The sequence below is a fragment of the Vulpes vulpes genome, chromosome 13 (assembly GCF_048418805.1).
Source record: "Vulpes vulpes isolate BD-2025 chromosome 13, VulVul3, whole genome shotgun sequence".
NCBI lineage: Eukaryota > Metazoa > Chordata > Mammalia > Carnivora > Canidae > Vulpes > Vulpes vulpes.
In genome coordinates, this window is record NC_132792.1 from 102,752,832 (window position 1) to 102,770,432 (window position 17,601).

The following is a 17,601-nucleotide window of genomic DNA, read 5'->3' on the forward strand; positions in this document are numbered from 1 at the left end:
GACAGGAGGACAAAATTGGATTGCCAGACTTATCTGGGCTTTTATATAACACTTTGCATTCTGCCTACTTAACAAGAAAAGTTCAAAGTGGCTAACCCTTGGCGTAACAGTAGTTTAGGTTAGAAATGTCTGCACCATGAAATCACCCTCTCTACAACATAAACCTCAACGTTACATATAACAAATTCCTAACCACACATCCAGACAAAATAGGAAAAGAAAGGACATAATAAAACACTAGTTTAAAAAAAAGAAATTACCTCATCTTGTGTCTGAGTATATTAACTTAATTTGGGAGCTAATTTAAGTTTAAAGCATGAAAAACAAAGAACCATTTATACCTAATTAACAATATAAGCACTAAATTTACCTCTAAATGGATAGAAGATAAACATTCTAGTCACCTACTTGCAGATATCCCTGTATGTCTGGATTGCTGTATCCATGTAATGCGCAGGGTACGGCCTGGGTGCTCCTGGCTGAAGAAAAGCTGACACTGCTGCCATTTCCTAAAGAAAAAGACATTATTTATACTACACTTCAAAAGGAGAAATATTCTTATAGTTTAGATTTGGAAGCCCAAAAATTGGACTGAAGTTTGCTAGAGCTTTTTATATATGCACACCTATGAATTTCATGGATTAATGCAGACTTGAAAAATTTATTTATATGCCTTTGGTTTTTAAATTCTCTAGTCAAATACTCTGTCATTCAGTATGCACACCTATGAATTTCATGGATTAATGCAGACTTGAAAAATTTATTCATATGCTTTTAGTTTTTAAATTCTCTAGTCAAAAAGTCTGTCATTCAGTATTTAAATAAGATTTTCAAAAAGACCTGTTAAACACTTTGAATTATGGTATATACAACTAACTACCAAATAGACCTAGCTTAAGATTCTACTACCTCCTCCCTGTTCTTCCCTATTTCTCATGAGTAAACAGGACCATATAGAGAAAAAAAAAGGTAAAGTACATCTCTAATTACTGGCATCCAAAAAAAAAAAAAAAAAATTACTGGCATCAGAACATTACAACAGAACTCACAACAACTGACGCTATATATATTTTCAACTATTTACACACTCTAGTTATATCCTATACCATACAAAAGACCATTTCTTAGAGCTATATTTCTGTTAATTTTCTAGGTCTTTTTATTTCACATTTAAAAGCCATTCTAGGGCAGCCCCAGTGGTGCAGCGGTTTGGCGCTGCCTGCAGCCTGGGGTGTGATCCTGGAGACCCGGGATCGAGTCCCACATTGGGCTCCCTGCATGGAGCCTGCTTCTCCCTCTGCCTGTGTCTCTGCCTCTCTCTCTCTGTGTCTATGAATAAATAAATAAAATCTAAATTAAAAAAATTAAAATAAAAAAAATAAAAGCCATTCTGGAGGCGCCTGAGTGGCTCAGTGGTTAAGCATCTGACTCTTGGTTTCAGCTCAGGTCATGATCTCATTGTCATGGGATAGAGTCCCATGTTGGGGTCCTTGATCAGTGAAGAGTCAGCTTCAGATTCTTTCTCCCTATTCCTCTGCCCCTCCCTGCTCACATGCTAATAAATAAATATAATCATTTAAATAAATAAATGAAATCTTAAAGTAAAAATTTAAAAATTAATTTTTTAAAAAGCTATTCTATTGTCAATATCTATGTTTTTAGTTAATGCAAATAACATACAATAGTGCTAATGAAATGAGAAACGAAGACTCAAATATGGGGTTCTGACTTTCTTAGTAAAATACACTACTATGTCCTCTTATGGACCAAGTTTCAATAAAAATTTAACTAGAAATGAAAGAAATTTTCATAAATTGGGGGATAAACTGTTAACGCCAATCCACTTTTAGGATGAAAAATATTTCTCTGCAACATTTTTTAAAATAGAAAAGAATACAAATAATTATCTAAAAATTGGGAGAACGACTAAAACCTTTAACCTGACAGATTATAGGTTCCATGACAATATAAACTCCATCTGTCTCAGAATGCATTTCTATCCTTGGTGTCCAGCAGTATTTGCTCAAAATTTAATGAATAAACTGAATGAAAATACTTTATATCCATGTGACAAAATACACTACAGCTCTGAAGCAAGTTTTCTTAACTACTTTAATTTTTAAAAATATAATAAATGCACATTTCTATACTATACATATAAGCAATTATGTAATGAATATATAGTAGAAAACTATATTGTACAAAAACACATCCTTATACAAACTATATATATTACATATCAATACATTAATAAAAGGATACTAAGAAAAAATCCTGTAAGAAAAATATGACCCCAAATTCTAAGTTACTTTCTAATTTAATTCTGCAAGATATATTAAATCAATATACATTCAAACAAAACTGACATAATTTCTACAGATATGGTGAGAACATTCAAAATGATCACCCCAAGTTACCAAATGATGTTCAAAAATCAACCATTAAGTCATGTGTTATATTCTTTGATATGGACTAATACTTTTTACATGATTTTCATCAAGAACCGGAGTGATCTCCTTACCCTTCAGTTAGTTAAGGTAGTTAAGACAGATTAAACTACACACACACACAAAAAAAAAACAGTATTTCTTTAAGAATTCCTATTATTGGGGCGCCTAGACAGCTCAGCTGGTTAAGTGTCCAAACTCCTGATTTCAGTTCAGGTCATGATCTCAGGATTGTGACATCGAGCTCTGCACTCAGCGAGGAGCCTGCTTAAGATTCTCATTCCCTCTCTTTCTCTCTGCCTCTCCCTCCATTCACATGCACTCTCTTCCTCTTAAAAAAAAAAAAAAAAAAAAAGCCTGTTACTGGTTTTGCTATGATATATATTTTAACTTTAAAGTTACTATAAATATCTTCAATTTTCCACTAAAAAGGCAGTATGGTCTGTTCTGACCTTATTAAATTAGCTGATCTGTGAATGGTAAATAGGAAAGTGGTTATCAGTACAAAAAGAATTTGTATTCATTTATAATTTTTCTCAGGCAAGGGGATCAAAAATAGCAAATACAAAATTATAACCTTCAGCAGGAAAGAAACATGCCCTGAGCTCACCTGTTGCATAGGCAGGAGCTTTTTTCATCTGTATTTTAAGAAAATAGAAAATGACCACCTACACTTTGGTGGACATGGACCCTCTCTCCAGAGAAGTACACTTTGAACAGCTCTTGGCTCAAGGCAGCTGTACTTCCCTCCATGTTCTACCTCATGGCACCTCCACTGGTTAGGAGCTACTTTCCCCCACTTCTATTCCCAACTATTATTTACATACTGGTTTTCCGTATGTTTTTTATTCCTTGAGGTAGCTTCTAGCCATGCTGGTGTGGCCTCACTAGATTACACAGGTCACCTCTCATGGTACAAACATATTTTTTATTTGTAGTCTAGTTTCAAAGATACACATCCCAACCCTAAGAACTATCCCAACCTTATTTTTCTCCAAGGCCTGATATTTTTAGAGCAGCTTTTACAGACAAGGATTTTCAAGTATTTGTATATTATGTTATAGTAATATGACTTTATTTTCCAGTGTGAAAGTATTTTCTCTCATATAGTTGCTACTAACACCTCCACCTAATTGGTTTAAATATGGTATTTATCAGATAGTAGATAAAAATGAAAAAGCTTACATACCATAAACCTACAGAAATCTTTTGCCATACCTTTGTAAGATTCTACCTATATACAAACATTCAATTAGCTACATAATGTATAATTTTATAAATTCACATCTATGTTGTAAAGTATTTATTAAATAACATTAAGTATTTATGATTTCATATTCACACAATCATCCTTCTGAAAGACTACAATAAAAGATTACAGAATGTCTAGCCAAGGACAATTCATGTAAGTTTTCAAGCACTTCAACTCATAATGATTTCAGTTCCTAAACAAGGTTTTCAAAAGTTGGAAGACATTTTTCATTAAAAATATTGCAGAAATAAAAAGAAAAATGTAATTTTGCTATTTTAGCTTTACATTTTTAAGTTACCTATTTTAGTTTTATACATAATACTAAAACAAATGCAAAATAAATGGCAATTATTTAACAAATATGGTAATTTCCAATGAAATATTTATTCTTAAGCATTTTTGTTCACACTTTTGTTTACAAGCTTATATATTTTTAAAGTGAAGATGTTGAAAAGAACAGTGTTTACTCTTTTCTACACACAGAAAGCAGATTATGCATATATGCATGACAACTCTCAAAAAACTTAAAATGTTATAAGGCAAACAAGTGAAGAAAATTCTTTCTGGGGGCGCCTGGGTAGTTCAGTCAGTTTTAGCATCTAACTCCTGATATCAGCTCAGGTCACAATCTCAGGATCATGACATGTAGCCCCATGTCGGGCTTCTCTCCCTGTGCCCTTCCCCCCTACTCACTTTTGAACTCTCTAAAAAAAAGAAAATTCTTTGAGATACCAAGGTTTACCAATGAATTCTAAAAACTAACATAGCTGATGCTTACAGCTCTTTACATACAAAGCAGTGTGCTATGCACATCACATGCCTTATACCTTATCTAACCCTATGCCATTAGGATTTACATTTAACAGGCAAAAAAACTGAGGCTTAGAGATGTTCAATACTTGCCTCAGATGAGTCTGTCTCACACCAATGTACACATTCTTAACTGATATATAGTCATATTATCAGAAAAAAAACATTCAAGCAATTTTAAAAGATTTTTCAATAGGTCCAAAAGCATCTGCTAAAAAAATGTTACACTCAATGTAATAACTGAAATTCAAATTAAATTTTGAAGACATATACAAAAATTAGAAGGTACTAGCCAAAGCTAAGACATCAACTCTCATATATGACATGCTTACATATACTAGGTTGAGGAAAATCCATCAATTCTGTATAAACTAATTCAAAACCTATAAAGCATTATATATCCTCTTTAAGTACAACTTTATCCCTAAGTATTTTACTTGCCATTTCATAAGGAGAAATCTCTAAATCATTTATGATAACAGAAGTATGAAACTATAATATTATAGAACACTAACCAAGGCACCTGCTGCATAAAGCATTGCTTGATCATTAAGAAAATCTTTCTTTGCAGTATGATAGCAACTATAAGCCAAATCATAATGCTGCACCAGAAAGCATAAGTCAGCCATTTTTCGAATTTGAAGCTCTGGTGCTTCCGGTGGATACCTGTAAATATAAAATAAGTTAAAAAAGTAATTTGTAAGTTAGACCCCTAAACCACTAAATATTATAATATGTCTAACAAGCTGCTAAACTATCTAAAACATTAGGAAAATTAATCTGGTCTTACAAGAATTCTATTTCTAAGGAGAGACCGTTATTTCTCAGAAATATTTGAAAACAATTAGGTTATATAGTTTACAGCTTTATACTAAGAACATCTCAACAGCAGGTAAGCATTTTCTCTGTAGTCAAATTAAGAAGCAAATGATTAATTCTAGGTGACTCACTTTATATATAACCACAAAAAACATAAAAACACAAAATGAATTTTATTTTCCCTTACAACAAGACTATATTAAACAAAACTATCTAAATGTATGCCAGGATTCATAATTGCTAGATCACAATATTTTACTTTAGATGAGTTAGTAATGAATACTTAATCTAATTTCATCTTTTTGCAAACAGGGAAAGAGATCCAAAGCAAGGAACGTTCACAATTCTTATTTATTTTTATATCCAATTACTTTATGGTCTAAAAAACTTTTTTTTAAATTAACTTATAGTTACTGTTTTTATCCACTTAAGTTTTAACCAATATGAAACTAAAAAACTAAAAAGATTATCATTTTTTGCTGGAAACCACAGAGTCGAAAAACAGAGTTAAACACAGGAAAAACAAAAACAGTAATGTTTTACTCACAGCAATCCAGATGTATTTTTCAGCTCGTTAATGCTTTTTTCTGGAACTTTACTGCCACTAAACCATTTTTTAGTTGCAGAAAATAGAGATCGACTTAAACCTTTTCTTGATATTAGCTACCAAAAAAGATTGTTACAAAAATGAGAATTTAATATTTTACTTTTACATACAAAAGAAAAAATTCTAAATAAAAATTAAAAAGCTTTAATAGTGAGCAAATATTCATTTTAACAACATTGATTTAAAGAAAATTGTTCATATGCTGGCAAAATCCCTAGTGTAAATAAGTATCTTTTAGGATTTAACAATTTCATCACCAACAGTGACACCAATAAATCCTAATATTAGTCTATCTTAAAAAAAAATCCAAATACTTTAATTTACACTACTATATTCCCAAGTTTACTCTTCGCTGAGTTTAAAAATACTAACCCGAACAATTAAATCTTACCTGATCATTTAATTGCCGAATTGTTTTCTCTATATGTGGCAAAAGGCCCCGAAATGTGAACTCTTGTATAAACTGTCGAATTCTATCATGATCAGTAAGCGTTAAACATGCACCATGAATAATTCCAGTATTTGCTTTCTTTGTTTCATGTAATGATGAGGCAGATTTTACATGATCTGGGCCATCAATGCTGTTAGAAGGGTCACTGGATGAATCCAACTGAAGTGGGTGAGCTCTAAAGTTATTTGGTAAGCCATCTACTGAAAAACAGATCTTTCTTTTACTCTCAGAATGCAACAGAAAATTGTGATATTACTACCATACTGCTAAAGAAAAAAAAAGAACATCTTGGAACCCTTTATATTTCTGTATATAACTCTAAGATAGAATAACATTAACATTTTCCCTCCTAAAATTACAGGACTTGGGTTAATACTTGTTACACATAATAGAAATTTAAAAATTCATATAATAAAAGAAAAATACATTGTTAACATAAAGAATCATTTTAAGTAACACAGCTAATAAGAAAATTTTTAACAAAAAAAATTTTAGAGCTATCACTATCAAAACTGTAATTTAAAATACAGAAATAAAGCTCTCAAAATCATGTCACCTTTGGGAATAACAAATGCTGCACACAGTATCTTCCCCCTTGCTTTCTACAAATTTTTCAAAAGAAATATATTACTCTTGTAAAACAAGTTTTCAAATGTCAAAAAACATCAAATTCAAATGATTAAAAAAATTCTTCAAAGGAACAGCTATTTTGTCCTTTTTCTTTTTTTTATTATGAAAATTTCTCCCATCTTTTATCTGTAAGGATTAGCATGCTTTGAGAACAGTACATATTTTCAATCAAAAGAGAACTTAGAGAAAGTATATCAAGACCTTTGACTTCGTTATCTAATCCATCCAATGAAAGCAAGTTACTATCAGAATTCTTATTTGAAGTTATAGTACAAGGGCCATCTTCATATGATTCCTATCAAAATAAAATAAAAAAGCATTAGCAATTATATTAATTAATCATGTTTAAGATACCACCAAATCCATCAACAACTGTGGTTTTTCTGTTAACTGTAAGCCTCATTTATTTGCTTTAGCGAGACTCTGTCCAGTCCTCTAAATTGTTAACTTTTTCCATGTATCTTGTAATTCCAAACCCCACCTACTATATTTCTACCTTCACATTCTACTTTCACATTCAATCTACTACCCTAATTCTTCCGAATTCAAATGATCTCTATCTCAGTTTTCCTTTTACATGTGTTAAGTATATGACCAAATGAGAATACCTGTAGAGATATCAAAGAGAGAAAAAAATGCCAAGAGAGAGGACTACTAGCCAGGAAGGAGAAAATAAGATGGATGGTATGGAATCTCCTAGGTCATGGGTAAAATGTTAATAGGTTGGAGTAAATTCGCATACATCATAGTGTATTGGAGAAATATCCAATGTGATGTTTATTGTACAACAGCACTGGTTTCTCAGTCAACAAAAAAAACTTAAAAATATCCAGACTCTGTCAGCAGTAAATTTGAGATATTATTCTGAGTGTCTTTCAGGGAAGTATGTAAACGAGAACTTACTAAGATAAAAGTGATTAGGACAAGAAACAGTCTGAAACCACCATGCAAGAAAGAGTTGAAAAAACTAGGTATATTTAGCCTGGAAAAAATAAAAAGGGGACATAAGAACTATCCTATATTTTGAAAGTTGACTTAATGAAAAACTGATTAGTCCCAAAGGACAAACAAGTACAAGCAAAGGGAGATAATTTTTGGTTGGTTCTCCAGCTGCTCAGACATGGTACAGATCACTTGAGAAGAGAGTGACTATCAGATGAGGTTGTTCACTGGTAAAGGAAATTAAAGTATTACATCAGAGGGTTAGATTTGATAAGCTTTAAAAACTATCTTCCAATCCTGGGCTTCTAGCTATAGAATTTCTGATACTCTGTCTTCCGTTTAAAAAATCTCAAATTGGGGACGCCTGAGTGGCTCAGTGGCTGGGCATCTGCTTTTGGCTCAGGGCGTGATCCTGGGATCGAGTCCCACTTCGGACCTCCTGAGTGGAGCCTGCTTCTCTCTCTGCCTCTCTCTCTCTCATGAGTAAATAAATAAATCTTTTTTAAAAAATCTAAAAAAAAGAAAAAAAGTTCTCAAGTTGGACAATCTGACTTATGCTTCCCTTCCTTAGGATGTCTAGACTCTAAATTCCTCTTTCCAATATCGTTCCCATCCTGAGTGTGACCCTGAAAGACCATTTTTTAAAATAAAATTCCGTCATATCCAATTCGTTCTTTTTTTTCCCTCCATTTTCCCCAACATTCTCTTAAAGTGAGTAAACATCAGTATAGCCCTATATCTGGATCAAAAATTCCACATGAGAGAAAAATAAGGCAAATCACAGATTATTAAACAATACTGACATTAGGATACCAAAAATTACATAAACTTTATAAACTGATATATTTTTAAAATTATCACATAGTACACAATGTAGTTTAAAGGTACAAAATAGATACATTTTCCATTTACTTACAACTCCCCCTTCTACACAGAGAACAGTCAACTCTTGATTATCTGAACTAAGCATGGGAAAGTGGCATCTGACTACCATCAAGTGGCATACAATTCTACCTAAAAGTTTGACAGACCATGAACCCTTATACCTACCTACCCACTTCAACCAACAGACAACAATTAACATTAGTCTAGAATTCTAGATTAAGAAAGGAGCAAATTAGGAAGAAGGAACACTTCCTAAAAATTCAGAAGGAAAGAAATAAAAGGAAAGTTAGGGAAAAAAGCCCACCCACCTAAAAAGTATGAGCTCCAAAAGGTGGCCATAAGAACAGCATGTTGAAAATGAAGGAAGGCAACCCCAGAGCATGTGGATAATAAAGAATTGACTGTAAGCATTCATAAGGAATTAAATGTACAAGTAAAAAATTCTATTCTCTACATGTCTAGCCAATCTAATTCAATTCTTATGTAATTCACTTTTCCTCTTTTCAGAAAAGATTAATTAACACTGATATTATATACCTGAAAGGAGTATGCATAGGGATCATGTGTTAGTTAAAACAGTGTTTAAAACCACTGAATTAAGAGCTCACATGCCGATGGATCAGAACTAGCCAGATTCCACAAATATTAACAATTCTACCAGTTAAATGAAGACATAAAAAATTCTACTACAGTTATGCCATTATGTCGTAAAACTGAAATACAGCATTTGTGGTTTGCTTCATTGTTGTTTTTTACATATACCTGGTTTTGAATACTATTTTTCTGGAGATACTGACTCCAAGGATCTGGTATCTGTTCATCTGATGCTCGATTAGATGTTCGAGAATTAATTTTAAGTAAATAGCAACCCTGAGTTCCATATTTCTGTTTCATTTCTTCATAAATTGATTCAGCTCTAAAATAAAAAATGGAAACAAAGTTTGTAGTAAATGGAGAGCATACCTTAAGCAATAATAGATAGTAAAATAAATGCAAAAGTAATCCCCCAAAAAGGCAGAACAGAAAATCAGAGATAAGATAGTTAAAAAAAAAAAAAAAAAAATTAAAACAAACTGTATTTTTGCTAGCTTGGATATCACCTTAAAGAAGAGTCTCTAAAAAAAAAAAAAAGAAGAGTCTCTAAAACGTGCTTCACAGAATAAAACTTTGCAAGACACTCCATTATCCCAAGAAAGGGTTCTGGTGGTCAAACTAGTTGGGAGAACCACAGTAAACAAAGCCAGAAGACCCCTGTTTGCTAATAATGTGCACTGTGAACTTCCAAAGAATGGGTTCAAACTTACAGATCAGAAACTCTTTCAACTATGAGAACCAGGCTTTGGGAAATAAACTTTTGGAAATTCCATCTTAGGGATGCCTGAGTGGCTCAGCGGCTTAGCGCCTGCCTTTGGCCCGGGGCGTGATCCTGCAGTCCCCGGATCGAGTCCCACATCGGGCTCCCTGCATGGAGCCTGCCTCTCTGCCTCTCTCTCTCTCTCTCTCTCTCATGAATAAATAAATAAAATTTTTTTAAAAAAGAAATTCCATCTTAGATAACACACATTTATCAAAAAACATGAGTGTGAAAACAGAAAAGTATAGCACCCCCAAATTTAACAAAACATCTTTCACTGCCACAGTTTACCCTTCCCTTACTTGTCTTCTAAGACAAAGGAAGAAAAGGAGAAAAAGAAGAGTAGCCAAGATATTTATTACATAAAATCCACTTTTCTTCTTGCAAAATTTATAATAGCCGGATCCATGAGTTACATCTTAGATGCAACAAAAAGCATTTTTGTTTCCATGCTCTAACTAACTATGCTAGTTGGTGGGTGAAAAGATCATTTCAAGTGATAAGACAGCCTCAGAAGCAAACAGTACATCCTGATGGAAAATGAAATTTTAGTACAGAGAGCTAACCTAATTTAAACAGTATCTTTTTAGTCAATTAGCCATCTAGTGCCAAAAAAAAAAACAAAAAGATCCAGAAAATCTTATATTCAAATGTAAAATATAGTAGTACACAAGTAACAAACATGACAAACTATTAAATCATATTTACATACTATAAAATTAAGATAAACAGAAGTTATAAACTTGTTCAAACAGCTACAAGCATATATGTATTTATGATTTATGTATACACACTTAAATACAATAAACTACTCACTTTAACAATGATACTGCTAAACATATAACTAATCTAACACCTAAATTACTTAAATATCCCAGTTACAATTATTCAACTAGAAGACATATACCATATTCAATTGATAGAAACTAATTTTAATAGCCAGTTTAAATTATTTCTACTTACATAGTAAAATTTATCCATGCACTACAGACTGTTTATGATTTCAAAAAAAAAAAAAACCCTAAATAGTAATTATTCCTAAGAAAAATTTTTTGGTTACAAAGGAAACTTTATGGCGTGACTGCCTGGTTCAGTTGGTAGAGCAAGTGAATCGATCTCAGGGTTGTAAATTCAAGCCCCACCCTGGGTATAGAGATTTATTTAAGAAAATAAATTCTTCAGGGGATCCCTGGGTGGCTCAGCAGTTTAGCACCTGCCTTTGGCCCAGGGCATGATCCTGGAGTCCCGGGATCGAGTCCCACATCGGGCTCCCTGCATGGAGCCTGCTTCTCCCTCTGCCTGTCTCTCTGTCTCTCTCCCCCTGCCCCCCCACTCTGTGTCTCTCATGAATAAATAAAATTTTTTTAAAAATTCTTCAAAAAAAAAATAATAAAAATAAATAAATAAAAAGAAAGGACATTTATTTAAAAGATAATGGTATGCGCTCAGAACAGGGGCAAGAAATGATTATTTGACTGTATATTCTAAATGGCATTGGGATATCACAAAAACAGTTTGAAACAAAAGGTTGACTCACATCTTTAATCAAAAGTCAAAATAAATTCCAAAACCATAAAAATAAAACATTTCTTGTTATCTTATTTTACAAGACTTACTTTATGTTAAAGATAAGTTAATCATTTGTTCCAAAGATAAAAGGACTATGGCAACTCACTAATAATGAATATTAAAGAGCACATAAGAAAGAAACGTATGGATGTTTTTGAGACTGTGAAAATATCAAGGCTAAAAATATAAAGTGACAAGAGGGTGAAGAGTGAAAAGAGAAATGCCTTTAAAAAACAGTCCAGGGGCAGCCCGGGTGGCTCGGCGGTTTGGCGCCGCCTTCAGCCCAGGGCCTGGAGACCCGGTTTCGAGTTCCATGTAGGGCTCCCTGCATCGAGCCTGCTTCTCCCTCTGTCTGTGTCTCTGCCTCTCTCTCTGTCTCTCATGAATAAATAAATAAAATCTTTGAAAAAAAAAAAATAAAAATAAAAAATAAAAGAAATAAAAAAATAAAAAACAGTCAAGAAGTGAAAAGTAAGAGGAAACCTGGGAAGGAGAAAAAAAATTAGATATAATTTAAAGTAAGAAATGGGGGATCCCTGGGTAGCTCAGCGGTTTAGCGCCTGCCATTGGCCCAGGGCGCGATCCTGGAGTCCCGCGTCAGGCTCCCTGCATGGAGCCTGCTTCTCCCTCTGCCTGTGTCTCTGTCTCTCTGTCTCTCTCTGTCTATCATGAATAAATAAATAAATTAAAAAAAATAATAAAGTAAGAAATGACTGCTAAGACCTACAGGTGTAAAATGGCAGGCACTTTTGTACAAAGATTGAAGTAATGGAAATATATATTGAAAGAGAAGTGTGAATAAGCATGTGAAATCTAACATAAAATGACAGTTGTTGAATGTTTTATTAATAAACTTCCACTTTCTTAGATAAAAAAATACATCTAAAATTTAAACAAGCCATGTCCAAACTAATGTTTTATCATTTAACAGGGAAAAACTTAAAATTAAAAAAATAAAGCTTACCTCTGTTCATCTCCTGCACTTACATCATGTAAAAGTACGTAATATTTAAGTGTATTTGGTATAAACCACTTGGGATAAGAATAGTCATTGTTGTGCTGAATTCGATGCTGTTCTTGTGATAACTTTGAAAACTGTTCCACAGGTTCAGCTTCACTAGATGATGCTACCAACATACCTTGTAAACCATATTAAGGTAATTATCACTTAATACTAAATGATAAATATTATCCTATTAAAATAAACTTTTAAGGAGATTTTTTTCAAGCTAAAAAAAAATCTGATTTCATATATTTTGCTGCAAAATCAAAATAATTCCTCCAACATTTCCAAAGAATTCAAGATTTTAAATCTTAAGGGGTTTTTTTGTTAACATTTTTAGGTCATTTACATATATAAGGAAATCCATGAACATAAAAAGACACAATATCAAAATTATACATCAACATACTGAACAACTCTGACGAATCTTACTCCTCTCCATTCCATCTCACTGCAGTTTCATATTTTATCCTACCTCTTAACTTCTCTCTGCAACTTCATTAAGAAAACTAAAAAGCTGGGCAGCCCCGGTGGCTCAGCAGTTTAGTGCTACCTTCAGTCCAGGGCGTGGTCCTGGAGACCCAGGATCTAGTCCCACGTCCAGCTCCCTGCATGGAGCCTGCTTCTCCCTCTGCCTGTGTCTCTGCCCCTCCTCTCTCTCTGTGTGTGTCTCACATGAATAAATAAATAAAATCTTTTTAAAAAAAAAAAAAGCAAACTAAAAAGCCTTAATGGTCAGAAGAGGTTAACAGCTATAAAACAGGTTACTAAAAAAATGGAAAACTAATTTTAAATATGAGCTTTTGCACATGCAATTAATTTTGAGGCAATCAGCAAAAGCAGTTAACACTGACAGTTTACTCTGTAAAATGGCTTAGAAACTTACTAAATGTGGAATACTTGAGCTGGAGAGAAAAAAAAATACGCAAGACCTCAGTATTCTTACTTTGTACAAAAAAATTAATTTATCACAACCAGTCTTGTATCTGGGATGCTATTTAACAAAAACAATAAAAACTTGAAGCATCATCAATTAAAAATAGTTTCTCCATTCTCCATGTCCTCTCAACAATTTTGCCCTCGGGGATCCCTGGGTGGCCCAGCAGTTTAACGCCGGCCTTTGGCCATGGGCGTGATCCTGGGGTACCAGGATCGAGTCCCACATCAGGCTTCCTGCACGGAGCCTGCTTCTCACTCTGCCTGTGTCTCTGTCTCTCTCTCTCTCTCTGTCTCTCATGAATAAATAAAATCCTAAAAAAAAAAAAAAATTTGCCCTCACAGAACTATTTCTGAGATTAATAGCTTCTAAGACATATCATTTTAAGCAAACAGAAAGGTCAAAGGATACATGCTAAATAGTGGTTCAGAAATTCATGATCTGATGCTGGCATCGACTGAAGAAAGGTCTCTCTATAAGACTCAAACCATGGAGTAGTAGCTAAAATGAACAATATATAAAATTGTTAAAATTCCTCAATAAAATCAATTTACAACAGACAATATTTCAAGTCCATACTCCTAAAAGGTGTGAAAAATAACTCTCAGCAGCAAATAAGCATTTTTCACTTGTACTTAAAGATATAAAACAAGCATTTTTCACTTTTTCAAGATTTATTATATACGCCATATATATGTATTTGTAAGAATAAAACTGACTTATTCCCAAACCTATACAATAATCTTGGTACCTACTTATTAATCCTTTAAACATTACTTATAGGAGTAAAAACATTCTAGAACTAAAGTTTTGTGCCTCTGCCACTAATCATGTTGTCACAAGTGGCTCTTCTTCATAAATATCATTTCAAAGCAATGGTTTCTCAACCAAGAGTGATTCTGACCTCTAGGAAACATCTGGAGATACTCTGTTGTTACAACTAGGGTTGGGAACAGATGCTACTGGCTTCTAGGTAAATATATAAGGAACAGTGCAAAACATCCTAAAATGAAAAGAACAAGAGAGCTCTCCACAAAATAAAATGATTTGGTTGAGAATGTCAATAGTGGTAAGGTTGACAACCTCTACTTTATAATTTGATTACTTGAGTATGACAATAACAAAACCTCTTTAAATAAAATTTCAAAGTATACTTACCTTATAATCAAATATAAAGAGGTTTATCTTCACTTTTTAATAAATGTATATAATGTAATACTTAAAATGTCAAACCTCTCTTGCTTGATGCTAAGCATTTTACAACTACTCATTTAAAAAAAACAACTTACTTTAAAGGTTAAGTCATTCGACCGGTCATTTCACAAGGTTTAAGAAAATTATCCATATCAATTTTACTAAAAGACAATCCGAGGCTCCTGGGTGGCTCAGATGGTTGAGCGTGTCTGCCTTCATCTCAGGTCATAATCCCAGGATCCTGGGGTCGAGCCTCACTTTGGGCTCCCAGCTCAACATGTCTGCTTCTCCCTCTGACTCTTCCTATTTGTTCTCTCTCTCTCTCAAGTGAATAAATTAAAAAATCTTTAAAAAAAATAAATAAAAGACACTTCTTTTATTTTTTTAAGATTTTATTTATTTATTCATGAGAGACAGAGAGAGGCAGACACATAGGCATAGGAAGAACCAGGCTCCCCCTACAGGGATGTAGGTCTCAATCCCAGAACCCTGAGATCACGACCTGAGCTGAAGGCAACACTGAGCCACCCCCAAGTGGCTGGCCCCCATTCCTAGTTATTTATGATGATTATGAAACCTTTCATCTTAATCACTGAAAACAGCAAATACACTTTGTTCACATTATAATACTACATTAATCAAATGGAAAAGGGGGGGGAAAGCCATTCCTCTTACCAAACAGTAATATCTAATCTGGTGTCATATATATATATATATATATATATATATATATATATATATACACACACACACACACACACACACACACACACATATAAAATTTCAATTCCAACAAATATCTTAAGAGAATAACCCATATACTGTTTAGGAGGGCTATCACTAACCTTTTCATGTTTATTGCTATGAGAAAAAACATTCCCAGAAATATTATAATCTGTAAGAAAAGTGGCAAAAATTGGAAAGGGAGAGGAGAGAATGGAAGGGAGGGGAGGGAAGGAAGGGGAAAGGAGAGGGAGTAAAGGGAGAGAAAGAGAAGGGGAGGGGATGAAATGGAAGGGGAAAGGAAGGGAGGGGAAGGGGAAGGAGGAGAAGAAAAAAAACCAAAGTATACATATATATACAATGGTTGAAATAATACTTTCTAAAACTGGTGCAAGAAGATACCAGGTACTTAACTAAGGATATAAAAGACTGAAGGAAAAAATTTTAAATATATATATAGTAGAAGTGGGTTTTATCCTTCAGATAGGTCACACTGAGGTTGATATGGTAAGTTTTCTCTTTAGCCACATATTTTCTTGAGGGGCTAATTAAGAAGTCCTCTTTCAGTTCTTCTACATGCCAATAAATCAATAGCATCTTTCCTTTTTTTGCTTTTTCAAATGATACTTTTGCAGAAAATGGGAAAATAATAGAAATTTTTGTTAACAAAAGACTTCTTTAACAGTGACAATTCTCTCCCCTTAAAAAATTATCTTGGACTTATTTTGGTTTGGTTTGTTTTTCTTGGACTTTTGAAATGAAATCACCATTTTGCTCAAACTCCTTTTCCATCTCCACATGTTTAGTTTGAAATTGAAATAGCAACCATGTTATCCTACCAGGTAAAGTTTTTCTATGCAGAATGTACTTTGTCTTGGTAAGGAAGGGTAAAGAAGGAAGCTAAGAGCTAAAAAACAATGTTCCATCCTCCATCCACACTCACAAAATGCAGCTTTTTCTCTGTCTCTTCTTTCTTCCCTTCTTAGTGCCAGTAATTTGAGACACAATTATTTATTAGTGTGGCCAATACGCATCTAACGTTTGTTATAAAACGAGAGACCCAAAGCAACTCTGATCCTTGTCATATTAAAACCAGAAATACTTAGTAACCCTGTATCTGTAAGAGAAAAAGACTGGATGATCCTAAATAAAAACATATAAACATTGTCTGTAGGTTACATTTTTTTCCCTTCCTAATCATTCATAGAAGCTGAAATTGCCAGCAAAATCACTATTCAGACTAAACAAAAAGCACCAATATTAACAAATTCCAAATAACATTGGTATTTATGACTATGTAGCTTTAAACTGTCCAGGATATACTAAAACATATTTTCATAATGAAACATTCAAAAGAAAGGAATGAAATAATTAAAAGCTATATAATTACTTAATTCAATAAAGTACAGACTCAAGGTCAAAAATATTTGACACCAAACACTAAGGTTATCAGAAAACATGGCTTAATTCAGAGGATCTTAGAACAGGAAAGCTATAACAAACTAAAACTGGAACTATTATGCAAAATTTATTAACATTTTTCAAATCATTAAAAAACTTAATACAAATAATTAAGAAATACTAACTTCTATTTCAACAACATGCTTAAGAACTATTTTTGAAGAGACTATTTCCATTCAAGTCTTTTGAGAAAAATCAGCAATAATCAAAATATTCTGAACAGATGTTTATTTATGCCCAATTTTTAATTTTAAATTTCTCTGGCATCACAGTGGAAGATTTTTTTTTTTAAGTAAATTGTCCTCTTTTAAACTATACTCCTTTTAACCCTCAGTCTATCAAAAAAAAAATACTCATTGTCATTTACCATATGAATCTAATTGATCCTTGATATTTTGTTGTCTTTTTAATTTATTTACAAAATTATAAAGGTACAATAAAAAAAAATTACTAGAAATTTTAGTAAGAGTTTAAACATAGCAAATTCAAATTTGTATTCCCAGTTTTCCTCATTTTA

General features: G+C 33.0%; 1 protein-coding gene across 4 annotated transcripts in view; it reads right to left on the reverse strand.

The window, feature by feature from the left end:
• Positions 1-17,601, reverse strand: part of TRAPPC8 (trafficking protein particle complex subunit 8) — an 89,409-nt gene that overhangs the window by 58,508 nt on the left and 13,300 nt on the right. For 2 of the 4 annotated variants that reach the window (XM_025996924.2, XM_025996922.2), the window contains exons 3-10: positions 14,118-14,207; positions 12,731-12,905; positions 9,606-9,759; positions 7,218-7,311; positions 6,327-6,583; positions 5,876-5,991; positions 5,025-5,175; positions 409-509 (exon numbers count right to left, since the gene is read on the reverse strand). In XM_025996924.2, the coding sequence (XP_025852709.1) occupies positions 409-509; positions 5,025-5,175; positions 5,876-5,991; positions 6,327-6,583; positions 7,218-7,311; positions 9,606-9,759; positions 12,731-12,905; positions 14,118-14,207 (1,138 nt within the window). Of the gene's footprint in view, positions 1-408; positions 510-5,024; positions 5,176-5,875; positions 5,992-6,326; positions 6,587-7,217; positions 7,312-9,605; positions 9,760-12,730; positions 12,906-14,117; positions 14,208-17,601 lie in introns of all 4 variants that reach the window. The other 2 variants (XM_025996923.2, XM_025996921.2) reach the window with 1 other exon arrangement.